We start from the raw sequence: 27,110 nt of genomic DNA, 5'->3' as shown, positions 1-27,110 counted from the left end.
TCGGCTAGTTTAAAATATAATACTAGTACCAAAGTATAATGATAATAATTAATGTGAATACATAAACTGCTTCATATAAAATGTTCGTGATATTTCGAATGATTTCGATCGATGTGATTTCTTGCATGGGCCTAGTTAAGGATTTGAAAAGTAACATAGGCTACTTTTTACCTCGAAAAATCAAAGACTTCCCACAAGGGATTTTTTTACTAATTTCACGCGGACGAAGTCACAAACATCAGCTAGTTCGCAATAAAGCAAAGCAAGCGATAGGTGTCAGTGTGTAATTTGAATGATTTACGCAGCTTTCCGTCGTGTTTCAGTACAGTAACCAACCGGTGATTAACGGAGTGCGAACGCTTTGGGAATTCTGAATACCTAGGAATGGATAAGCGTTAGTTATCACTGTGTAGAGGTGTGAATGAGCCTTATTTATTAATGGTTAGGATAGGTCCAGGTATGTTGTCGTATCAAGCGAGGGGATCGTATGTTAGTTAGTTTTTAGTTCTTGTTGCCATTTCAGCGTTAAATAAAAAACCTTTATAGTCATTAGATATCATTTATTTGCTCGATTGTAAGTACACAAATTTTAATATTTGTTAAAATATACAAAATAAATATACATAGTTTAAGCGTAGTTTCGAGCCACAGTTCATATTATGCAGTGCAAATTATAAAAAGGATATATTTTATAAGTAGGTATTTTCTAACTGTTCATCAAAACCCTTCATTATTATTATTCTTATCATAAATCATAAATGTATTTAATCAAAAATCGACTATACCATCCGGAATATTTACGGATCCGAAATGAGAACACAATCCTAAATTTTGTAACATTGGTTCGTCTAAAAAAGTGAGCACGCCTTGAAATTATATTCGGTGTAATCCGAAAAGATTTAACCATGCCACAATTTCACAGCATTGATGATTCACAAGTTCGATGCCCCTCAAAAGAAAATAACAAAGCATATCTCAACTGGGGTGGTTCCGCAATAAATCAAGGCGACGTCATAAATACCATCTCCCTTCCAAGGGTAAGAAGTGTCGCATTTTCCAAGTAATAACGCACATCTCTAATACACTTCCCGGTATTCCCGGAGACTTCCTAAGAGCTGGGGATGCTGCGGTGACGCTGGATCATCCGGAATCTTGCCTACTCAATTAAGTTTGGAAGTCGTATATTCTAATAAACACTATCGGGGATTATTAGCTTTTTGACGACCTCCCTGGCGCAGTGGTGGGCACTGTGGTGTTATAAGTGGAATGTCTCGGGTTCGATTCCCGGTAGGGGCAATTTGGGAATTTATAATTAATTTCTAAATTGTCTCATTGTCTGGTGGGAGGCTACGGTCGTGGCTAGTTACCACCCTAATGGCAAGGCCGTGTCGCCAAGCGATTTAGCGTTCCGGGACCATGCCGCGTAGAAGTCGATCAGTGTGAAACTTCCTTCCAAGTTAGCCCGCCTCCATTGTAGACTGCATCATCACTTACCACCAGCCTGGTGGCTGGTGGTAAGTGATGATGCAATCTGGCACCAGGTGAGATCGCAGTCAAGGGCTTGAAAGACTCCCTAAGAGCTGGTCGCCAATAAATTAAATAGTTACCTACGTAAACTCCAATTACTTTTTAATATTTGATACGCAAAGTCCGTTGCTAAATTTTGTTTTCTTGTTGCATACAACGCTTTATTTGCATTGGTATCAATCAATTCTACACGCCTTCCCAAAAAATACGCTTCTATTCTATCAAGATTCCAGTAAGTGTCCCTACATAAAGGTTAGCTCGACTAACGAAGGGCATTTATTATTATTATTACTTTATTTAGAATTTGTAATGCTTCGCCCACCTTAACGATATTGGTGATTTGAGAAGCCACTGAGTCGTGATTAATTTATAGGGACGTCGAATAGGGTGCAAAAGTTTATCCCCTTGAGCCGAAGCTGCCATGGAGATCGAGGTCTCAGATCAGTGGGATGAAAGATAAAAGCCTAATTTTCATAGCCTGTTATTGAAGTGAAAACTTCTTTATGCGCGTTTTGTGATTAGGACGGGTAAAAAACAAATGAACTGTTACTTAGTACTTAACTTTCCGATATTCAATACTTTTAATTGAACTGAAAAAAACGGTATGGAAGCAATCAATGGGTAGGTACTAGAATGCCATTCATATTTTTAGTTAAAGCTATAAAAACATAACAACCGTAAAGTTTAGGCTACACTTTCGAATTTGCGCTTGCGATTTGCGTTTCCACATTCCTGGATTTACGCGCTTTGGGCACACACAGCGATTTGCAATCGCCGTAGACGAAATTTTCTCCATTCCACATCCCCTTTGCAAACGAAAAAAGATTGGACTACATTTTTCAGTTAGAGTTTTCATTCATTGGTTAGAGAATCATTTAGAAAATGCACGCGGGGTGTTTTACCCGACTACAACGCAAAGCCAAGAGGAAGGGTTATGATTTTAGCAGTTTATGTTTGCAGGTATGTATGTTTGTATCTACTAGGTAGTTATGTATAGCTCGCCCATTAGCTCTACATAGATAAGGAGTTTTCCACGAATATAAATTGCGCGATCAGCGTCTAGGCTTTCTGGCGACTTGCATGTCGTCCCATTATGATTGTACCTATTATTAAACTAGCCTCAATATCGGCTATACGTGTTTCATTTTAACACTTTCCCCCGATGAAAATCTGAGGGAAAACTTAGAAAAGCTCCCGTAAACAAAAGTAGGGTCCACCTATTTCCATCGCAGCGCCAAAACTAATGAGCTGATTTAGATGAATATGGTCAATTGATTAGTTATTAAGGCCCGGGTGACATATGCTACATTAATTAATAGAAACTAAAAAATCTATATGACGGATGTTACATCTAAAAATGGTGAAATCGCAAAAAAATTTTTGCTATCATATCGAGTGGGATGTTAAATAGAAGAACAGAAAATTCTTAGAAAGTTTGTAAGTTTGTTTGTAGGGGGTAATCTTTGGAACTAGAGAATCAGATTTTGAAAATTCTTACACCAGTAGAAAGCTACATTATTCCTGAGTGATATAGGCTATATTTTATTTTCAAAAAAATTAGAGATCCCTACAAAAATTGTAATAAGCTGGTAAAATATTATAAGAGTACAATATTAAAGATTCAAAGATTCAAAGATTCAAAGATTCAAAGATTCTTTATTTGCGGAAACATTTTACAACGAGATGTTATTACATAAAATTGTCCAGTAGAAATGTTTCGCCTTAAATATTAGGCATGCAAAACAATTAGTAAACCTAGTAAAACAATAACTATAAGTAATTTGACACACGTTGTCTTTGTCTATGTTAAAATTCAAAATTTAAAAATGTCTAAGTTGAAAAAAATTCGTTAATGTTATATAATGTCTTGTCTATTAAAAAATCATGCAATTTATTCTTAAATTTATTTATATTATTACATTTCCTTATCTCCCCTGGTATCTTATTATATATCTTTACCGCCATGACACAAACACTTTTGTTAAGGAATGAGGTTTTGTGAGTGGGAAACCGAAATCTGTCTTTACAGCGTTCTCGGTTAATTCGAACAAACAAATTTTCGTTATTTCTTAAAATAGAGCTAGTTCGAATATATATAGCGATGATACAGTGAGAACATTGAGTTTTTTAAAGTAAGGCTTGCAACTATCCCTTTTTTTTATCTTACATATCGCTCTTATGCACCTTTTTTGGGCAATAAATACGTGATTGATCTCACTTGTGTTTCCCCAGAAGATTATGCCATAGCGAAGAATTGAAGCTACCTGTGCATGGTATGCCACCAATAATGTTTTTTCATCAGCTTTCTTCGACAACATGTACAATGCATAAGATAATTGATTTAATTTTGAGCAAACATGATCAGCGTGGTTTTTCCATGTAAAGTTTTCGTCAATAAACAAGCCTAAAAATTTTGTCTCATGTGTTTCGTCAATTCTTTTGCCTAAATAGTTAACGTTTATATCATAGCTGATTTTGCTTCGTATGTTCTGAAAATTCATAATCTTTGTTTTATTAAAGTTTAGCGTGAGAGTATTCTCAACTAACCATTTCACTATGTCTGTTAGACTATTATTTATTGCATTCTCTTGTTCTTTCATATCACTGCTTGTATAAATCACAGTACAATCATCTGCGAAAAGCACCATAGGATAGCTTGTTAAAATAATGACAAGCGACAGAAAAAATAATTTCACTATATTTCAGCGTTCATGAGGTATAGTCGTGTTAGTTTGAACTTTATCTTGTTACATACAGTGAACAAACACATTGATTAACAGATATAAAATATTTGTTCCTGAAAAAAAAACGTTAGCAGAAAAATGCAATGCAGCCATAGCTTATCGACGCATTTTATATTCATCGAACAATTGTTACAAACAAACTACACTGTACTCGTGTACGAGTGAGGCAATCGACTCTCGAATTGTTAAATAGAGCGATTATAGGAATATAGGGTGTAGGTTTTTAATTCTATTTGTTCAGTCAAAACAAGGGCCGATCCCCTTTTTCAATTAATTTACTCGAATATCCCTGGGGATCACTTTTTACTCGATTTCGATTTCAGTTAAATGGAAATAGGAAATGTTTATTTGGAATATGACAAGCTTGGCAGATCGGTTGTCCGATCCCAAATGGAATATTAACTAAACTCGTTTAAATACGCACTGACTGTTACTGACTTCGTTAAGTGAATTTTCATTGAATTTAATTATCATTTGCAATAATATGATATCGGATACTGAATTAAATAAAATGATATTTTAGCTATACTGTTTAGTTAAAAGAACACTAAACGTAATTTGTGAGCATATGAGCATTACCGACCGCATTCAGGGTGGATGGGTGACCGACTTTGGAGGTCCGAGTTTGACCTCTTCATTTCCTCCGTGCCTCGAAAAGCTCGTTTAATCGTTGGTCTCGGTTATTATCACTAATATATTTGATAGCTCAATAATTGAAGCCATGATAGTCTAGTGATTAAGACCAGATTCATGTTCGGCGGATCTAGGTTCGATCCCGGGTACGCACCTCTAAATTTTCGGATTTAGGTATATGTGATTTAACCAATTAAATATCACTTACTTTACACCTACATGCCTAAGAGTTCTCCGTAATGTTCTCAAAGCTGTGTGAAGTCTGCCAATTCACCCTTGGCCAGCGTGGTGGACTGTGGCTTAAACCCTTCTCATTCAGAGAGGAAACCCATGCTCTGTAGTGGGACGGTAATGGGTTGAAATGATAATCTGATAATAAATCTTGAAACCTAAGCACCATCGCATTTTATGTCCGACGCAAAGATATTACTTATAGTGAGAAACGTTTCAAATTCGACTTTTTTGAATCATGTTCTGTGTTGCCTATTATTTTCAGGTATCTACCCAGTCATTAACCATTGTTTATTGTAAAAACACCTTTAAAAACCTCTTCGCAATTTTATTAAGTACCTACTTACTTTTTAATTTGCAAAAATTAAAAACTCTTTGTAAAAGGTACGTTACATTTACTTTAGAACAGATCCAATCAAAATGACTGTTGATTAAAATAATAGCTCTGAAAAAATTGTCGAAAGAGGTAAATTTATAGCCATCAATAAATAATTGCCGGATAGCGTAACTACAATGAATATATTATTAGCTTATAATAATTAGCTTATTAGGCGGTGATTTATAAAACACCATGGGCTCATTGTTAGATTTATTATAAGTATCAATTACTGTTAAACAATTAAACCACGGGTGTATGAATAAATAATAATTATTTAATGTGCCTAATTGATTATGCGACATTATTTTAATCTGTACCTAATACCTATATATAAAATTCAAAGTCTTGACTGACCGACTGACTTATATATCAACGCACAGCCTAAACCGCTGGTCGAAGAGACATGAAATTTGGAGGGCGTGTTCTTTGTAAAGAGTGTGTACCCAATAAGAAAGGATTTTTTGAAATTCCACCCCTAAGTAAGTTAAATGGGAGTTTGAAATTTATGTAGTCCACGCCGACGCAGTCGCAAGCATAAGCTAGTGTTACTATAAGCTTTTAGCGGTGCGGTGATCCAATTTAGAAGTTTGAGGGTTCGATTCCGGGCACACCTCTAGCTTTTGGGAGTTGTGTGCGTTTTAAGCAATTAAATATCGCTTGCTGAAGATCTGCATGCCTAATTTGTTGGTTTGCCTTGACTTGAAGACTTGGAGAGTGGAGTGACATAGGCTACTTTTTATCTCAGAAAACTAAAGAGTTCCACAGGTTTTTTAAAAATTGATTTGACACACCTGATAGAAAGTAATGATGTGACCTAAAGTAACACTATAGACAAATAATAAAGTTCTTGTATTGAAAATGATTTCAGATCAACCATCTGTTAATTCTAAATCAGCGACTTTTTATTAAACGTCACAAAAAGGGAACTTGTATAAAATATTCAGAAATGACGTCATAAAAATTTGACGTACTTTTTTTAGTTAAATCTAAAATTTAAAATGGTAAGCAAACTTAAAAATAACAGCGGACGTCGATTTTACGAATTTTGAAAGACCCTCTATTTACTAGTTCCTAAGAAATATAAATTTATTTTTGACAAAGTCATCATCCCAATTGTAGACACAATAATCAGAAAAGCCTGCATGTTTCAATATACAGAGCACACAAAAGACTAGATAGCTAGTAATAAAGCTGTATAAAGGACTTGAAGCGAATAAGTAGTGCTTAGATATTCATGAAACTTCACTTCGACGGCCAAGATTGAGCTAAACGTGACGATGCTGGAAATAGACGTCCTCCTTATATCTTGCTATAAATTGGCATATAATAGATGTATAAAAAATGAGATGTATAAAAAATCGGCCAAGGGCGAGTCGGTCTCGCGCACCGAGGGTTCCGTATACAGTCGTATTTTTTGACATTTTGCACGATAAATCGCATAAAAATAGATAAGTCCTTTCATATGATACCTCATCGAGTATAGTAATCTCTTACTTTGAAAGTTGAAAATTGAGATAATTCGCGGCTATAGGTAGCTGATTGTAATTTTTTTTTTAATTAGTGGCCTAATTTCCCTTTCCCCTTCAACTAAGCGTAAAGCTTGTGCTGTAACAAAGACATATAAAATCGTATTAGAAATCACGTCATGCATTGCAGGACACTTATGTATCGTAGCAATCACCTGCCAGACACCCTTGTCTTGGGTTCATACTTCATAGTCCTGATAGTTCCTCCCTGTGTTCTGGACAATGCGCAGAGAAACTTTCAGCTCTTATAAAATACCGAAGGTCTGGCCTTCACGGGCTTTTAGTCCACAAGTATTATTTATCCAGTTGCACTGGTCCATTTCCGTGTACGGAAACGGAATGGAAGGCAAATCCGTCTGCGAGTAGTAAATAGCGATTAACAATGTCATATCTCCTAGATTTGCCCGGTGACGTACAACTTCATGAATATCTAAGCAATGCTGGTTCAGTTTTGGCTCTTACTGTAAGGGGCCTTCGAGACGGTCAAGCGGCTTGACGTCAAGCATGAAGATTTTTGCTTGAACCGACCAATTTGACCGTTTACAAAGTTTGCTTGATGCTTGAGTCAAGCGTTTGTACAGTGCTTGACGGTGATTGATGCGATTTTATATTTTTGCTTGACGCGACGTTTGGACAGTGTTCAAGGAATGAGAAAAGTGCCGTTTGCTGGCTCAAGCTGCTTGACGACCGCATTACGTTGCTTGATAAAGCAAAACAAAACAACGTTCTTGACGGCAAGCCGCTTATCGTCTCGGACATCCTATACTCTGTTGTAGTAGACGCGCACTGTACATATAAAGGCGTAATCAGAATGCCTCGTCTTCTGTCGCATCACGACACACTACAACTTGCACAGTATATAGAATTCGTACCTAAAAAGATGAGAATACCACGACTAATCTTTTAATGTAGATAACAGGTACATACCACGATTAATTTGATGTTTTTAGCCGTCGATATTTCAACCCAATTGCACTGGTCGTGGTCACGACGGAACTGCGGTGCTACGAGAGATGAAGTTCGACCTGTCAAGGGCAGTAGCGAACTACTCTTTCTTGTTTTTTTCGCTGGAACTTCACGAGCTGTCCGGCACAATATACTCACAACGTCACTAGGTATTAATTTTTAATGTCGTGCAATGCAGTCTTGGTTTGCATAATTATAGCACTAGATACCACGACTCATTAGTTTTATTGCACGCTAAGGCGCAACTCCTACAGGCATAGTGGAGTGGAGCCAAGACGCAGCGTCTTTTTAACCGACTTCTTTGATAACAGCTCAAACTCATAGAGAGGACGACGGAGCGCGGTGCACTTCAGGCATCAAGCTGCGCCGCGCACTTTTTGTTTCTCTTTCGTGTTTTATTTTTAATACCAATTTTAATCGTATTTCAAAATAAATAAAGATGAGTTTAAGTTCTTACCTTCTTAAGGTCGTCAGTCCAGTTGGTTGGAGGTCGTCCCACACTGCGCTTGCCGGTACGCGGTCTCGCTCTTGCTCAATGATGATCACTTTCGCAATAAGTCGTTGCCCTACCTCTCATTAAATTTATTGTCTAGTTAGACTAATTACTCCCCTGTATCATTATTATTGCATCTAATTACCTAATATACTTACCTATACTAATATAGTAAATAGGTATCACTACTCATATTATATCACTACCCAAATTATAAATACGAAAGTGTGTTTGTTTGCTGGTATGTCCTTCAATCACGTCGCAACAAAACAACGGATCGATGTGATTTTTTGCATGGGTATAGTCAAAGACCAGGGACAGTGACATAGGCTACTTTTTACCCCGGAAAATAAAAAGTTCCCACGGGATTTAAAAAAACCTAAATCCACGCGTACGAAGTCGTGGATTCGTGGGTAGATGACGTCACAGCCATAATTAATTGGAAAAATGAATGGTGCGCCCGGCTTCTCTTATTTACGATAAGTTACATGTGCCATGGCACAATTAGGAAATGAACCACTGACTCAAATGGCCCCTCGTATACGAGAGAATTAGTCATAATAATTTATATGACTTACTTTTATGTAGGTACTTATTAAAAATTGTCTCTTTTGTATTGCCACAGAATATATAGTAGTAATACTGGGAAAAGGTATTTCTAGATAATATAATATACCTAAGTACTTACCTACCTATCATATATGGGAATGGTACCTTAAATAATAATAGGTACTAGATGATGCCCACGACTTCGTCCGCGTGGATTTGGGTTTTTGAAAATCCCGTTTAAACTCTTTGATTTTCCGGGATAAAAAGTATGTCCTTCCCCGGGATGCAAGCTATCTCTGTACCAAATTTCGTTAAAATCGGTTGAACTGATGGGCCGTGAAATGCTATCAGACAGATAGATAGACAGACAGACACACTTTCGCATTTTATAATATTAGTATGGATGATCTACTTACCAACTTTTTTACTTGAATATTTCCCCAAAGATACTTACTAAATTCTACAAGCTACCGTTTGTTTATCGTAAAACAGTGAAACTTGTGCAATTAAATAGGAAAATATATTCGGCCTCATTCATTTACTAAAAGGAGTCAAGTCACAAATTACAATGCTTACATTGTACCTACCTATAAATCTAAAAAAACAAAATCCTGAGATTGCCTTAAAATTCCTCACGCATTCTTCAATCTTCGGTCCATAAATAATAAACTACGAAGGACTAGTTTTGATCCTCGCGTCACGCATAGCTATCAAGCCAACGGACGACCGATGTTCTCTACAAGTTACAGAGTAGCGATTGCTGACGCCTTCTAGTTCCATGAACGCTCGTCACGGCCGAGTGTCTCCCCCTTCGCAAATGTACGAACAGTAACTCCTCCGCATTTGCTGAGAACGGACGTACGCTCGAGTTGCATCACTCCCGAATCCACATCTCGAAACAAGTTTTACGCACCGGATTCCTTTTTGAATCGCATATCTGTTAAATATCACAATGAACTTAAGTGAAACACTAAAAGGACAATTTTTGAACAAGTTTCAAAAAGTTAAAAAACATTTCTGAGTGCTGTTTGTGAATTTCATTATCTCATATTCCGTGGTATAGGTACGCGTAGGTGATACAAAAACTCAAGTGAAATTGTTTATTGATTTGAAACAAAAGACAAATACCGTTGAAGGCGCAGAGTTTGAATTTTATGTTCTTTTGCTCTTGTTTATAAGAACACATTCAAGTAGCGTGTTGAAAAGAGACACAATGAGGTCCCACCGGGCAAGAGCGACAGGTGTGGCGGCTTTGGCGGTTTTGTTAGCCACTATAACAGGTAACTAAGTTTAAAAGTATTGGTTAACGTTGTCCTTTCAAGAGTTTCTTATTAGATTTAGGGCTTTCCTTCCTGTTGTGTAAAATAAAATGACAAAACCTGTTTCTATCTACATCAAGTTGATACCTTTATTTTTTATGTTGGCAATACATGTGAGATAAAGTTATGATTCATTTAATTGATTACTCATTTTGAGGTTATGTTTATGATTTTAAGAAGTTTTAATAGGTATTGGATTTTAGTCAACTTATTAATTTAGAATCTCATGCGGATTCTTATATTTAAATACAATGTAAAGCCAGATTATTTCAATAAAAATTATTGATCTTTATTTCCGATCCCACTCTACTTTTTGATTTTCTCTTAAGTATATTAGGTATTCTACTTAATTCACTTAAGTCACATGGCTGATGGCTATAACGGCCGTTTTAGATATTGAATAATTAGATAACGGTGTGAGTCTGAGTTTATAAAGATTAATTACCTGCTAATTCAAGCCCATGATAATTTTTTAGATAAAGGTATTATTAGAGGAAAGCTGGCAATGTAAGTAATACATACTACTATTGCAACTGACTTAACAATCTTAGCAACTCAGATATCCAAGTAAAATGGCGTCAGAATTCATCCTTCCTGGAACAACTGAGTGTTCTGCCACATTAATTCTGGAAGCATTCATGCGTTACTTTCTCACCGAAACGCCGGAGAATCGATCAGATAGAAATTTGTGACAATGTAACTCTGCCTATGCATTGGATACTCGAGTAACTTCCTTGGGAAATTTTGAGAAATCGCAATCGGTGCTCGGACTTCGGAGTTGGATATTGGATGGATTTTGAAATTCGAATATAAAATACATCTAATTACATCAGATTTTTTATCCGTTCAATTCAATGCTATATGATTCATATAGCAAAAAATCTGATGTCATTGGATTTAAATTAGTATAATATTTAAAGTAGTATTAGTATATAGTTATATTGGCAAAAAAATTTCAGCCATTGTTACTGGTTTATTAGATACGGACTTTTAACATTTAAATAAAATGAATGAAATGAAAAAATTAAGTAAAGCCTAAACCCTAGTTCCACAAAATTTAACCAAACTTCAAAGAAACAGCATTTTACTTCAGAGTCTCAATAGCCATCGATAAAACATAAAAGGAATTCAGGAATAAAGATTAAAGAACGTTCTTACTTGTAACCAAATTCACATTAGCAACCAGTTGAGCACCATTGTTCGTGTCTTGTATTTCAAAAATTCAGACATAAATAAAAGTAAATTAAATCACAGATTTATTAACAGCATTCTTGGAAAATATCTTTCTTTATCCAATGCATTGCATCCTACTGAAAGTACAAGGAAGTGATTAAATTAATCACTGAATCATCATAGTTCGTTCCAGTTGATTAATTCCCGATAACGATGAAAGGTAGCTACTGTAGATAATGGTGTATTGCTTAGAAGTGAAATTAATCATTTTAATCTAGATATTGTAAGTGGTACGCTGTGCCACACCGGTTCAATGTAGCGTAAATTACCGTAAAATGTTCGATCTCATTGGTCGTGATCTACAGAAGTATAATTGCCATTTCAACGAAATTGAAGTGATTTGACGTTATTTTGTATAGCTGTAAAAATATTACTTAAATTCGGGTCAATAACTCATTCGTGCAAATTTTTTAACGAGAAATCGGGGCTAAATATTTCAGTTTATTGCAAAACTTCAAAAATTGGCTTTAATATCGTTGTCCTCGTCAATTTGCCACTCTACCTATATTTTTGGCTTTATACCTATTCAATAAATAAAAAAAATCTTATGATTTTGAAAGAGAGTTTAAATCACACCAGAACTTAGTGTTATAGGAATTAAACAATAAACATTAACGTAATGGTTTTCTGCATTACACTTGATAGGTTTTGGTTGTATAATGTCATAGGTGATATAGACGGAGAAAATCTAGTGACTGAGTCTATTAAATCCTTAATCTACATACGCATTTCAAACAATTTACTCAAATCTACCACATCTGCCGTGTCATTATCCTCGTCGTTTAAGCGTGTTAACTGTGAGATTGCTATAATGACATGTAGATAGACGTCTCTCTGAGGTCATCGTCGCCACTGATTATGGACCAGAACTTGCTTATTACAAATCTTATCTAGAACTTTCCTTGAATATGGTTTAGAACTTTAGATTGTATTATCTTAACTATGGATCTGTACTTAACAAGATGGTATCTTTACTGCAGCTATAACTATAACAGTAAGCGTGCCAAACGATGTATGTTAAGTGCAAACCCCTTAAATTTTGGGTAGTAATTAAATGCATTTATTAACTTGTACGTAGCAGAATATGTGACATATTTAACAAAGCAGACCTGGAAGACAGACTATAAAAATAAAGGTTTTGAAAATAGTTAAGAAATCAAGCTTGTTTATTAACTTTTTGCAACAAAATGTTTATTTATACAATATATACTTTAGTGCTAATGTGTTTCGAATTTAAACTTAACATTAGTTTAGTTTATTCAAAGGCGTGATCTCCGATATTACTTGGAAATCAATAATTCAACATGTTAAGCTCAATGAACCGCCCGGGTAATTCTATCTACTATTATAATGGTTAACAGGGCTTCCTGAACACAAATAGCTAGCCGGGATTGAATGCAAGTGATAGTGCAAGAGTGGAATCAGTTAAAATGACAATATCAAATTGTCTCTACAAAATTGATCTAGAGTGGTGTTAATTCGTGGCCATAAAAAGCTCTTATGAACGGTCAAAACTCTACCATTAGTTGTTCAAATTGTCTGTTATGGCTGAGTTTAAGGACTTAGATGTTATTGAAGGGATTTGCAGAGGACGTCTAGTTATTGGTATGCTTCTCCTTACTCCTATTACTACTTACTACTTATGAACACGTTTAGTTGCTGATTTGTCCATGCATGGTCGTCTTTACCTCCTATCTCTACTAGAAACCTCTATCCAACGTTTAAAAATATAAATAATGGGTTTAAAAACAATTAAAGAGACAATTTAAACGTAGATAATGTGTCTTTATGTGTGTCGGTAAATGCAAAGGAAAAGTCTTTTTCACACGTCTCTAAGTTCAGGTCAGCCCAATCGCGGCATTTCATCTAAATACTGAAGAAAGGCGTGATGTGGGTCATGACGATGAATCACACGTGAACTACGAGGTACCTCGTTAACACGTAAAGGCCGTTTATGACGACGTGAATACGTGACATCATAATTGTACTGCTCTAAATTTTTTGTTTGAATTTCACCATATTCTCACCTGATTCACACCTCAAAATGCTCGATCACAAGGTAGGTATATGATTTAGAGTATCTTTCATGAGATTCTGTATTACAAATTTTTCCTTTTCTTCAAAATTAAGTGTGAAGCTTATATGTAGACGGTAAAATAACTTAGCAGGAATGAAACCTAGGAAGGAATGTCATGCTATACGTCATGCTATGATATGAAGCTTGCTCTACCCTTGCATCAGAGGTCAGAGATCGTCCGAGATCGTTAAAGATAAGCCATTTTTGATGTGTGAATTGTACCTAATGAGTAAATGCTTTTAATAAAAGTACTTAACTAATATTAAATGATTAAAGTGAGTGATGTAAGATATTCTTTATGATAAACTAAGTTGCAGTAATGTTTTCAAGGAAAAACGAATAAGTTATTGATAGTATTTTAAAAAGTTGCTTGTCGATAGTACAGTAGTTTCTGATACAGTTAAATATTATATAAGAAATTTGTTATTTTAAAATATTGATTGAAGTTATCGTTCTTATTATATTTGTTATTTTCATTTTTATCCATTACTAGTTAGCTACCTATTTGTCCTTGACTTTGGTGAGGTCACGATTATTTATATAATAATATATCGGTCAACTTTTTAACAATCGACGGAACCACGGATATTTTGGATGCCGACAAATACCTATTCCGAGATATCGTGGTGGAATTACGTGATAGTCTTTGATCGAATAATTTTAATACATAGTTGCTTTCAAATTGTTGCTAATGTCATTAACATTCAGAGACTCCTTTTATTGACGAAATTAGTTTTAATTGGGTTAAAATTATTTAGTTGCATAGGTACTTACTTAATATGTACTGAAATTGAGGACGCATGAAAATGTGTTGCAGTACGATCGTAATATGAATTGTAGAGCATTGCTAAACCGTAATGTAGCAATCTATATCGTCATAGATTAGATAAATGTTATCTTCTTGATCAGGTAGTCCCCAACCAAATAGCTGGTGCGTAAATCACAGATACAATATAGTATTTTGGCAAAGGATATAATATAATCTAAATAGGAATATGATATACTTATAGTTATATAATACCTACTTATAGTTTCATGCATAATCACAAATTCGTTGCGATAAGTGTCCTTTGAAACTATCCTAAAAAGGCTTATACTAGAATTATAACAAGTGTTATAAATTATAATTATTTTGTAGTATCTAGACGTTGTGGAGTGCTAGTTAGAGTCATCAATTATTTTAAAAGATTTCTTTCTTTAGTGTTCAAAGTGGAAATGAGTGGTGGAATATTTGGTAAATTATACATAGGTGTCAACGACATATTTTAGACAAAGGAACATCAAAGTTTGAAGCTAATCACTAATCATAGTTGGTTAGTGTTCATCAGCTGTTAGGCACAATAGAAAAAATCTGGTTCAGAAATCGTTGATAAGAATAATGACAGATTAATAATATAACGAAATGATAAGGATATAAACAGTATTTAATTAAATTCCAAAAGCAACCAAGACAATTATAAGAAAAGTAAGTATTTTAAAAGACTCGAGGAGGCAAAAAAAAAACACCGGAACTCACTTACTTAACAATGTTAAACTAAGAAAAGTACTTCGCCAACGTGTAAAACGTTTAATAATAATAATTATGCTTTAATTGAATTCTAGTTACTTATTTTTTCTTAAAATAATCTTCAGCAAGCTTTTGCGAATAATTTATAAAATAATACGGACTCGCTATGTTAATATTGTAGAGAGCCAGCGCTGAAACACTTTTAAAAAATATTTTCTACAAAAATATAAGTAAACTTACTTTCTGAATTATATTGTACCTATGAACTTACTGTTTTTGTAGAAAATTAGAAAGATAATATTGCTTTGCTTCAAAAGTTTAAAGAACCTCTTTAAAAAGTAAGTAAGTAAATGCTCTAAATGGAAGATTCAGTTTGGTTAAATAGTTGCCTACTTTTTTTTTTAAACCCCATCAATACTTTCTAGAATAACCTTGAAATAAGAGGACCCTAGACGTAATAAGTTAAAAGGGGTGGCAAATTTTTTAAACGTACTTATAAAAACATTAGTGAGGGTGATAAGAGTGAACTCTTTTAAACCTATACGTCACAAATAAAATACAATGTCTCTTTTCTATAGTTATCACTTTCTAACAGGTGGTCTGTCAGTAGAGTAGATACAAGTGCTCCACTTCAAGCTTTTTCTGCTCATTAATATTTCTATCCTCAACATCCACATCCGATGGGATGTAAATGTTTTTCTATAGGATTCTATTCACGTTTCCGTTTCCTCATTATAAATGGATGTTACTTCTACATCTCGCATTCCTTAGGCTTGGATTACATGGTAGTACTTCGGCCTGGTTTCGTTCTAGATTATTTTCTGCATGTCATTATTTCAAAAGCCATATCCATTCAAAGCCATGGGCAATTATTGATAGAAGAATTTTCTGTTACACAGATTTCTAAATTAAACTTACAAAATATGTACAAGGGACATGCGTAAAAGATTGTTGGTGCTATAAAACCAAAATTATAAGTAAGGTATAATATTATGAAGAGACTTTTATGCCCTCTATCCAAAGTTGGATGTGGCTGACAACGACTACGATTATAGCAGTCAGACTGCAAAAGGATTCCATATAGTCAATGCCTTATAAAACCGGTGGCGCCACTGTCGCTACTTGAGACCGGTTCAGAGATGTGCGTCGCGAATTTTCCCCTGTTTCACCGTCAGTCGAGCCTTTTTTAGAACCTTGAAGACCTACAATTATCCAGCATTACTGATTGAGAATTCATACGATGGAAAAGACAGGCGGCTCTCTTTTTAAGTCGGGTTGATGGCAGCCCAAAAATTGTTGTCGAACGCTAATCAAATTCAGTTCCAGAAATGGAAGTGAAGAAAGAAATGTTTTTTCTGCTGGAGTAAAGCAATCTTATGTTGGTATTTGATGATAATAAATTATTTGCATGGGTCAAACATCTAATATGTCATCTATCTATTAAACAAACAAGTTCACCAAATACAGGAAGCAAATCTATATTGACATTGAAGGAATCAGCTGTTTGAGTACATAATATTATTGAGGACACAGTATGATTTATTAAGGACAAACAACTTGAGAAATTGGAGGAATATTTATTACAAATAGACGTTGCGAAATAGTTATTGGGTTCAAAAAGAATCAAGTGAGTTCAATTGACAAGAATATTATGTACATTCGGTTAGGATTGTAGTCTGAGATGCTAGGCACATGGCCAAATAGGTTAAGAGTGACAGTGCATTTGGTGCTTGTTCTGATCTGAATGTTATCTAATTAAATACTGGGACAGTGCTAAGAATACTTGATTCCCTATCACTTTTTGCTGTGCTATGTTACATTTTGCCGGCAGCTTGTTCTACTTATGTTCTCGGGTTTATGTTTTTTAAAAATTCTTTCGGAATCCTGTGTTTTAAAGTAGCCTATATCACTCCTTGCACAGTTATTTAGCCCAAGTAAACAATCAGATATATTTACATGGGTGTTTGGTTTTTGATAGTGTCTAAATAACTTGTACTTATTATGAGCTTATTACCTACAATCTACACTTTCGCAGTTATTGCAAAATCACAGATAGACACTTCAACGATATTCATTTGGAGTTTATTTGTATAAAGGTACAGAAAAACAGTTATATCGACGACTTCTAAACTAGCATATTCCCGCACCTTTTTCACGTTCTCTTGGCTGTACAATTTTCGACGGAAAATCTGCCCAATTCACAACTCTTTCAGCGAATGGTAGATCGAAACGCGACGAAAAAAAAGTAGTTTTTTCTTTTGTTTTGGAGAGTTCTCTTTGCATTGAAACCCAATTTCAAATAGCTCGAAGTCGCAATTAGATCGCTGGAATTTTTTTGGACTAAGCGCTTTGATTATTTGCCTCAATGTCCCAAGGACAATTAAGCGGAGCTCTGTATTCTGCTGTAATTTTGCTTTAGCCATGTTAAACAATTTTATGTTGTTAAAGAGAATACTCGTCAGCTTATTCCATTTATCCACCTTAAAACAGCACTTTAAACTAAAACGTGTGCCCATCTAACCTTATAGAGTGAAGAGCCAGCGCGTGCCGGACCTTCCTTATTTTATAGAAGCTGAAAGTTTCCCTGCATATTATCCACAGCACAATCACAGCTATTGAGTTTATAATGATTATTGTAAAAAAACTTTACCTTACTTTACCTTACTTTACTTTACCTTCGCGCTAAAGGGTAGCTCGATAAACCACGCTAAGTATATTTCACGCATGATAAAAATCAATAGAATACAAGTATAAAAGCTTTTTGTCGTATTTACACAATTCATTGAAACTGAATGACGAAAGTAGAACACTATTGTGTACAATTTGGGCAAATCATCAAACGGAGACCTTGATATAAAAACATTGATCGTGAATTTGACGATTCGTTACGCTTACTGTTTTAATCATGGGCCAATTGCGATTGAAAAATACGAAAAGCAAATTAAGAAATCAGCCTTCTACCGCAAAAAATATAAGTAACAAACTATTCCTTCGCGAGGAATTGGGTATTTTCCTACTTTTGAATATGATAAATATTACTTTATTACTTTACTATAAACTAGGACTTTATTATAAACTAGGATAAAAATAATGACGTACACTGAAAACAATATTAAAATCCAACAAAGATTTACAAAGTTACAGGCATTTTAATTTTGGAGTGGGAGGGTCTTCTATCCCTTTCTCGCAAAACGAAAATTTGTATGAAACCGCACGAAGCTACTATGGCATTCTAAGGTCTTGTAGCTACTCGTGTGCTTGTAGTAAATGTAGGCTGTACAAAAGTAAGTACTCCTGCATGAAATCAATTTATTTATTTCATGAGTTATAATAATTGAGACTTATAATAATGTCAAGACTCTATGCACCGGGTCGAAAAGCAGTTTCTACTGAGAAGAGCCGACATGCAGCTGTTAGTTTTTTGAAAAACCGGTCAGGTGCTTGTCGGACTTGCTCACAGGGTTCCTCGTACCACAGTCGGAACATCGTACAAGATTATGTACTTTTTAATTTATATGGCGATGGCGGCCATTTTGAAATTTTTATTATTTGTTGTTATGGCGGCAATACATAGAAATACACAGTCAGAAAATTTCAACTCTTTGAACTCTTTGATTTTCCGGGATAAAAAGTAGCCTATGTCATTCTCCAGGTCTTTAACCTATGCAAAAATTCACGTCGATCCGTTGCTCCGTTGCGCCGTGATTGAAGGACAAACTGACAAACCAATAAACCAACAAATCAACAAACAAACACACTTTCGCATTTTATAATATGGGTACGCACAACCCCCGCGCTAACCCGGTGCGGGCAAAAACTGGTGACGTGCGGGTGTCCGCGTTCCCCCGCCTCATACCCCGATTGCCATCTCGACCTGTCGCGTACTATAGGTATCCAAAGTACTAGAATTGTAATTGGTATTCTTCAAGAGTGGTTAGTGGTTCAGCTATGAAAAGATAAATTATTATCACAATTTTGAATAAGTACCTATAATACAGAAATGAAAGTATAAGAGAAAATTTACATAAAGTGGGAAAACTAATGGCTAGTGTTAAACTAAGTAGGTACGCCTTAATATCCGACGATAAATTCCAAATACTACAGCTCCTATTGCTGATTAGTATTTATTGAGTCGGAAACTTTCCGTTTTCTTCTTATGGTTTCTTTGCACTGTGAGTGTTTGCCAATAATAACTAGGCGTCGCGATAAGTTCTATTTAGAGTTGCAACATTTTATAGTTCACTAGAGGACGCCCACGACTTCGTCCACGTGGATTTAGGTTTCTAAAAATCCTGTGGAAAGTCATTGATTTTCCGGGTTAAAAAGTTGTTTATGTCAATTTCCGGGATGCAATCTATCTTTATACCATAAATTTCATATAAATCGGTAAAAAAACGGGCGTTTAAGAATCCTGTGAGAACTCTTTAATTTTTCCGGGATAAAAAGCAGCCTATGTCCTTCCCCGAAACGTACGCTAACTCTGTACCAAATTTCATCAAAATCGGGTAAACTGTTGGGATGTGAAAAGCTAGCAGACAGACAGATACACTTTCACATTTATAATATTAGTATGGATAAGTTATTTCTTTGGAAACGTGGACATTGATATTTACTCGCGTGCTTATATGCGCGCGTGGTCGAGATGGCAATCGGGGCATGAGGCGGGGGGACGCCTCGTACACCTGCTCGTCACCCGCGCTCGCCCGCACTGGGTTAGCGCAGGGGCGTTCCCTTCCCGATTGCCATCTCTACCTGTCGCGTACTATAGTTTCGTTTACAAATTCTAAAAAAAGAATCTAGATAGAGAAGTAATATTTTTTGCTAAGACTTCATGATTGAAAATATTGCGGCTTATCGATGCAAGGTCTCCCTACATGTGTAGGTAACTGTATATACAGTACGCGGCAGAAAATAATGTACATCGATCTTTAGAAAGAGATAGCAGTTTTGTAGAGAGTTGTCTCTGTCGTTGAGACCTATAAATAAATAAATAAATATGAGTCACAGAGACAACGCCACTAGATTATAATATGGGGTTATTGAAGGGGCGCGGCGGACCAACAAATTCCTGAAAGGCCCGCAACGCATCGGCAGCTCTTCTGATGTAAATGTTCATGGTGACCCGCCTGTTCATTTGTTCGCTAACTCTATTTAAAAAAAAGCCGAAATATCATTCTAAAGGTCAATGAACATTATTTTCTGGCGCGTACTGTACACTTAGACTACACTCACACGTCCGAGTTTCACAAAACGGCAAGCAACGGGCTCGTATGCATCGTAGCAAACAGAGTGTGTCGACTGCGACCGGATTGACGACCGGCCGTACGTGGACCTTGACGGGAGCTCTGTTTTCAATTATAATAATGGGGTTTTAACTTAAATGTTTCTTTTAAAACATTTGGTTAGTAATTTTAGGGCTTGGGCTTAACATTAAGGTGCGTACTACTGACTAAGAGCAAAGAGTATTCGCTTGTAAATTGTAATGTAACATCTCTGATTCGAGCGTTACATTTGGTGAGTATGTCAAGCCTCATTGCTTACCTACTTTGTAATGAATGATAAGTAATACAACTTCGTATTTAAGTATTTAAGTTATAGGCAAGAAACATGGACGTCTAAAGGGCTGATACCGTCTGTAAGTATCTCCAGTCAGTAAGTACTGCATCATTGTAATGTAATGCTCAAAATTGAAATCCAAATTGTTACATTACATGTAAATGCTCTTGGTCAGTACGCAATCTGATGGAGTAGGAATATTTTCGTCAGACATTTAGAAAACGTATAATACCAAAAAATATAGGTAATATACAATACTAACAAATAATGTCGAGAAGCCAGTGTTCACGCCCTAAAAGCAGGCGTGTCAATATTGGTAACAAACCACAAGTGCAGTTCCATACAAATAAGAGTAGGTCCTACATCGCTTTCGCTACCGTTCGCGCTTTTGGCTGAAACACGCAAAGAGTAGCTGATATTGGAGACAGTGCATACCTATAGTCCCCAACAGGTCGAGGTGCCAATCGGGTGTTTTTCTTAAGTTGTCAGTTTTATTACAGAATCTTCTAGCTCATGTGTAAATCGTCCATACTTTATTGCCATTTACATGCCATAGTTTTTGTGGTAGGCAACTACAACATACTTTGAATAGCATAGTAGCTTTGTAGAATCTAATGTAAATGAGCTGTGCCTGAATCGTGGACATTTTCCGCTATTACCGAACCTAAACATGAATATTTCACTGTTACTAGTCGAGAAGGTCCCATTTCAAAAGGTCTTATCCACATAATGCGTGAAGATAGCTCCTTTATGGCCTACAACATCCTCGTAAGGCCAATGAATGTAGTCTATTAATATCTCATTATATGGCAAAGGTCGTTCTTTTGTGCCTGCGGGCCTCTCCACGCTTTTCAACGTGAATGCACGTCTCATAATGTATGTCGTCTCAAATGTACATAATATTTTTGCTTCTTTGTATATCTAATTGATAACGTTCTGTGAGACTACTTACTTTTAAGAATTCATTCTGAATATTTAACACAAACATTTTTAGGGTTCCGTACCTCAAAAGGAAAAAAGGAACCCTTATAGGATCACTTCGTTGTCTGTCTGTCTGTCGTGTCTGTCAAGAAACCTATAGGGTACCTACTTTCCGTTGACGTAGAATCATGAAATTTGGCAGTAGGTAGGTCTTAGGTATATCACACGTAAGGGGAAAAATCCGAAAATGGTGGTGAATTTGTGGATAATTAAAGTGTGTTCATAAAAAATAATTAGTATTTTGAACTTTCCAAGTGGGGCATCATATAAAAGGGCTTTACCTGTACATTCTAAAACAGATTTTTAATTATTTTTACGCATTTAATAGTTTTTGATTTATCGTGCAAAATGTCAAAAAAATTAACTGTAGGTATGGTGCGCGAGTCTGATTCGCACTTGGCCGCTTTTTTTAAGCTGCAAAGACATTGTGAGATCTGAATATCGGGTGTGATAATATTACAATGTTTTTCAAATTTTATGTTATGTACTAAGTAATAGATGATAATTATCCTCTACTTTGGTTATCCTGAGATAAGAAACCCTGACTTTTAAGTTAGTAGTTGACACTTGTTTTGTATCTAATATAAAATGTATAGATAAACGTGGTTGAAATAGTAAAACATGAAGGTATAGTATAATGTAGTCTTTTTAAAATATTACTTTTTCTTTTTAATGATCATTATATTTTTATTTATCAGCTAAGCGCATTTAATCCATGTTCTAGTTAAAATCATCATTAGTTACATTTGTAGTCCGCTGATGATGATGATGATGATGATGATGATAATGATGTTGAAGAAGTGAGATCGTGGTCAACCGAAAACTAAAAGAAAATCCAAATCCACTAGTAGATAATAGCTAATTAGATCTAGACTCAAAAAGAGTAAGGTTGAACACTGAACAATAAACTTGGACAGCAAAAATCTAGATTGTGTATAGCATGAAATCATTACCTGAGTACAATTACCGCGGACAATGGTGAGAAAGTGCTACGAGAACGAAATTCACGGCTCCGTGAGAAAAATAATGCAAATCCCATTTTCTCTTCGACTTTTTGTGAATTGTCTGGATATTTACTTTTATTGCTTTCCCGATTAAACGATATGAATTAAAACAGTACTATAATAGGACGTTTGCACGTAATGTGTCTTACAGACAGTACACATTGTGTATCTATAGAGTATAGACGATCAAGCACCGTAAGAAAAATACAATAGCTCTTTGTTTTTTTTGTACTACTTGTTGAAGTATTTTACAAAAAATAAATGCTTCATTTAATGGCTTGATATTATTTTTTTGTAATTTTTAACTGGCCAAAGTTCTAAAGCATTTCTATACAAGGTAAAAAAATATTTTAATTTTTGATTTTTTGTCGTAGTTTTAAATACGATACTTTTATCCTTTAAAGTTCATCAACTTGGATACTATTACAGCTTCTCATACTTTTTATGAGCTAGCTTTCAATATTATTAAATATTCAGGAAGACCTAGTTCGGCAGTTTTTCCAGTATCATTTATACACTTCGCCCGGCCGTTCGACAGTAATATATTATGAGTCAAAATGATGATCATCACTGACATTAAATACAAGTACCTACTTAATAAAAAGTATTATAGCCTTTAGACAGTGAACTACTTCAGAGATTGATAAGTAGGTATTAAAATCTCCTTTTTTGTATCCGATTATCTCGCCCTTATCTACAAAAAGTATTTACATAATATATCGATCAAAATCTGTAGAACGTGCGTAGTTCTTGGCTCGAGTTCAATCGACATATGAGTCAAAATGAAAGCCTTTATGAAAAAAACAATTTAGGTTATTCAGTCCAAAATATTAGAATTCCTCTGCATGTACATACATAATGAGCTAAGTAAGAGATTCTTATTTTTATAGCAACTTAATGATTCAATGCTAACCGCGAATCCACGGCATTACCATATAAAGTTAAAAGCTCTGGTTTGAACAGTAAAGAGAACATAAAATCTCAAAAATAGGTTGAACATAACGGTAGATAGTCACGTGGTGAGCATATAAAATGGAAATGGCTCTGGATTTATTATGGCAATAAAGTAGTGCAGTATTTCTGCTACACGTTGCGTACTAGAGAATACCACGTATCGTTATCTACATGGCAATCTATTGGCGATTTGCGATGGGAAAGATAGGTCAGCGTGATTGATCGATTACGAAACCCCTATGGTTAAAATTAACATTTCAATTGTTATAATGGAAACAAAAGTTACAGTAGCAGTCATTTCTTGGAATATTAATTAGGTTTCTACATTATTGCGAAATTGTTTTTTTAAAATTGAAATAGCGAGCAAACTTGCGGGTTAAGTCTCGACTCTAATCATCAATGTTAAGTCATTACCACCGCTCATGCACATTTGCAGCACCAGAGGAACTGCCGATGCGTTGCTGGCCTTTCAGGAATATGTTGATGCGCTCGGCCCCTTGAATAACCCCATGTTTGTCATCTAGTGGGAACAACGTTGAACACTAGTGTTTATTGCATAGGATGTTTGAAACTGTTACGTTTTACGTTATTCGTTAACTTCAGACAAAAGATGAGCTATTTACTGATTCTCAAAAATACTTTTGCAGTAACGGTCACGAAATACTCACGGCGGGAGCCGCGAGAGCATCAAGTTGTCAACTATAGGTAATTCTGTATAAGTACATTGCATACAGCGAAAAAATTTCATTCCATGTCCTCAAAAGGGGTACCTAATGGAATCGATCATCAAGGTATTATGACAGGGAGATAAAATTCGGTTCAGCGGCACCACGATAATAGAATTTGGAATGTGGCTTAAACAATTCCGCAGAAATTTTCCCGGACAGACATTCGATCAAAGAGAGTCGCCGTAAAACTTGTCCATTGTTCTGTCTAGCTTTTTCAAAGCATTGTTTTAGATTATTCCTTCTTCTCATCTATATTAGTGCATAGCGTATAATTTTCAAAAAGAAAAAACCATTAATTATACTTATTTATTATTTAATCTATGCTGTGAGTTAATTCCGGAAAACCTGCATCAATCATTATTTCAATCGCAATTGTTATGAATGTGATTGGCTGAATTTACGATATTTCTGTTGCAACGATGCATTGTAGCCAACAGTGAGTGATCGTCCACCAATCAAAGGTGATTGCGATCGCCACACAGTAGGTGTCAAACTATCGCGATAGAGCCACGAGCCCTTGCGTAGCATACATAGATATATCGTATGGATTCGGTATTGCATTGGCATATGCAAACTAGCTTATAAATATTTTAGCATACATACTAGACTTCCTTTTGATTCCTTCAACCTATGGATTGGAATGTCCTTCCGGCATCCATATTTTCTGACGACCTAGGTCAATGAGGCTTAAATAAGCATCTGTGCCCAGTAAATAACGCAGTACATTTATATGCAGTTGCGGTTTCTTAATTCTCATTAATTTTGAGTGGTTTCTTTCAAAGTTTTTTTCCGCCTAAGAAATAGAATATATGCATCTGTTATATTATACATATTTCGTTTGCTTCGTAACTTTATGCTTTCTTTATGCCTAATTTCACCAAGCAAATTAATTATGGTTTAGTTAACAATCTCCTTTATAAAAATCGCGTATATATTATGTCATCTGCCAAAAACTTTAACTAAACGGAGTTTCAATGCTTGTGTGTGTAATTGTGTCTAAGTTTTTCTAAAACAGGACACTTTGGTCATATAGTACACGACAGGTTGAGATGGCAATCGGGGTAGAGACGCCCAGCACACCCGCACAGCCCCCGCGCTAACTCGGTGTGGTATAGCGCAATGACGTGCGGGTGTGCAATTAAAAATTGTTATTTCTTGTACGAAGGTACGGAACCCTTCGTGTGCGAGCCCGACTCGCACTTGACTGATTTTATATTACCTTTTTACCTCATTAAAAATAATCTTTAACTATTTTGCATTAAACTCGTTTTTACATTGATTCTGATTTAATTCTTTGGCAATATCATTTGCTAGAATTTTCTACCTGGTCTCTTTGTTGTGTAATTTTTTCTTGATTTTATGATTTTTTTTGGTAATTTTTTTGTACCAATGGATACCTAACGAAACGTAGATGTTTTTAAAATAATCCGCAGGATAAGTGCCATAGTAATTTTTACAGAAAATTTGCAAGTTATTCAAAGAATTAAATTTAAAAATCGAAAACTTGTACAGTTTTTGGGCTGTAATTTTAAAATGCTTGAAGTTTTTTTAGTTTTATAACTGTTTATTATTAACAAGGATATGTACTAGCAAGAAATAAAAAAAAATCTGCTGAAATACATTGTTCCTTTCTTTTATTAATTTTTAAAGTGGCAAACACCCTTTTACCAAGAGAAAAATAAAAAAATGAATAACTCGAAAACGATACACTTTCGCATAAGCACTTTAGGGGTTTATTGATAGCTAATGTCCTGTACTATAACCCCTTAACGGGATCGTGTCCTCTTTTCCTGTAACCCTGTATAAAGATTCTACTGTCAAGTATCGGAAATCAATTCAAATGGTACATAATTATTAATAGACTTAATGATTCATTAGCGTCTCAGCCGCAGTTATTTTGGTCCATAAGTGGTCCGATAAACGGAACCGACCACAAAATTACTGAAGGACCGTTTAATTGAGTTTAAACATTAACCAAAGCGAACGAGCAATGTGCTTGATTTATTAATAACTTTAATGCCTCCAAGGTAAAGCACTGCATGTGAATGGAAATATTACCAGGAGTAAATAAATGGTGGGTCCATGTATTGTTTTAAGTGAATAGAGTTTCTACACATTGTAAAAACGTGTCTCTTTGTTTGTTATCATTTCATGACATTATCGCTGAACCGATCTTGTACCTAGTGCAGAGATTACTTGCATTCTGGAAATACTTAGAAACTGCTCTAACTCATATAAGTACTTCAACATTTTATCATGGAAATATGGTCCATGGTATGGTATGGTCATTGTGGTTGTGTATAACCTTCTTTTGCACTTAATGTTTGCTTCCTAGTTCTTTTCGCAAATCCTTAGTTATTAAAATTCTTCCCTTCAAGAAATTCACAATAAGGTTAGGTATAGCCTGGTTTTATTGCTACTTAAACGACTTCCTCCGCCAATTTTGGTTATTTGAAAGTCTTGTGGGAACTCTTTGATTTTGTGGGATAAATAGTAGCCTAGGTATATCCAATATCCATCTCCGGGACGCAAGCTATCTCTGTACCCAATTTCGTCGAAATTGGTTAAACAAATAGGCCGTTAAAAGCTAGCAGACAGACAAACACACTTTCACATTTATTATATTAGTACGAACATTTTCATAATTAGTTAACTATTGACAAATTACATTTTTAGATTAATAACATGTTCATTGTTCCCTGC

At 35.3% G+C, this 27,110-nt stretch overlaps 1 protein-coding gene across 5 annotated transcripts in view; it reads left to right on the top strand.

Moving 5' to 3' along the window:
* The first annotated feature begins 9,854 nt into the window (after positions 1 to 9,854).
* Positions 9,855 to 27,110, top strand: part of Fas2 (fasciclin 2) — a 184,984-nt gene continuing 167,728 nt past the window's right edge. For 2 of the 5 annotated variants that reach the window (XM_069503829.1, XM_069503828.1), the window contains exon 1: positions 9,856 to 10,328. In XM_069503829.1, the coding sequence (XP_069359930.1) occupies positions 10,262 to 10,328 (67 nt within the window). In that variant the 5' untranslated portion in view covers positions 9,856 to 10,261. Of the gene's footprint in view, positions 10,329 to 27,110 lie in introns of all 5 variants that reach the window. The other 3 variants (XM_034976667.2, XM_034976668.2, XM_069503827.1) reach the window with 2 other exon arrangements.

The sequence above is a fragment of the Maniola hyperantus genome, chromosome 16, assembly GCF_902806685.2.
Source record: "Maniola hyperantus chromosome 16, iAphHyp1.2, whole genome shotgun sequence".
NCBI lineage: Eukaryota > Metazoa > Arthropoda > Insecta > Lepidoptera > Nymphalidae > Maniola > Maniola hyperantus.
This window is presented reverse-complemented; position numbering and strand designations above follow the sequence as displayed.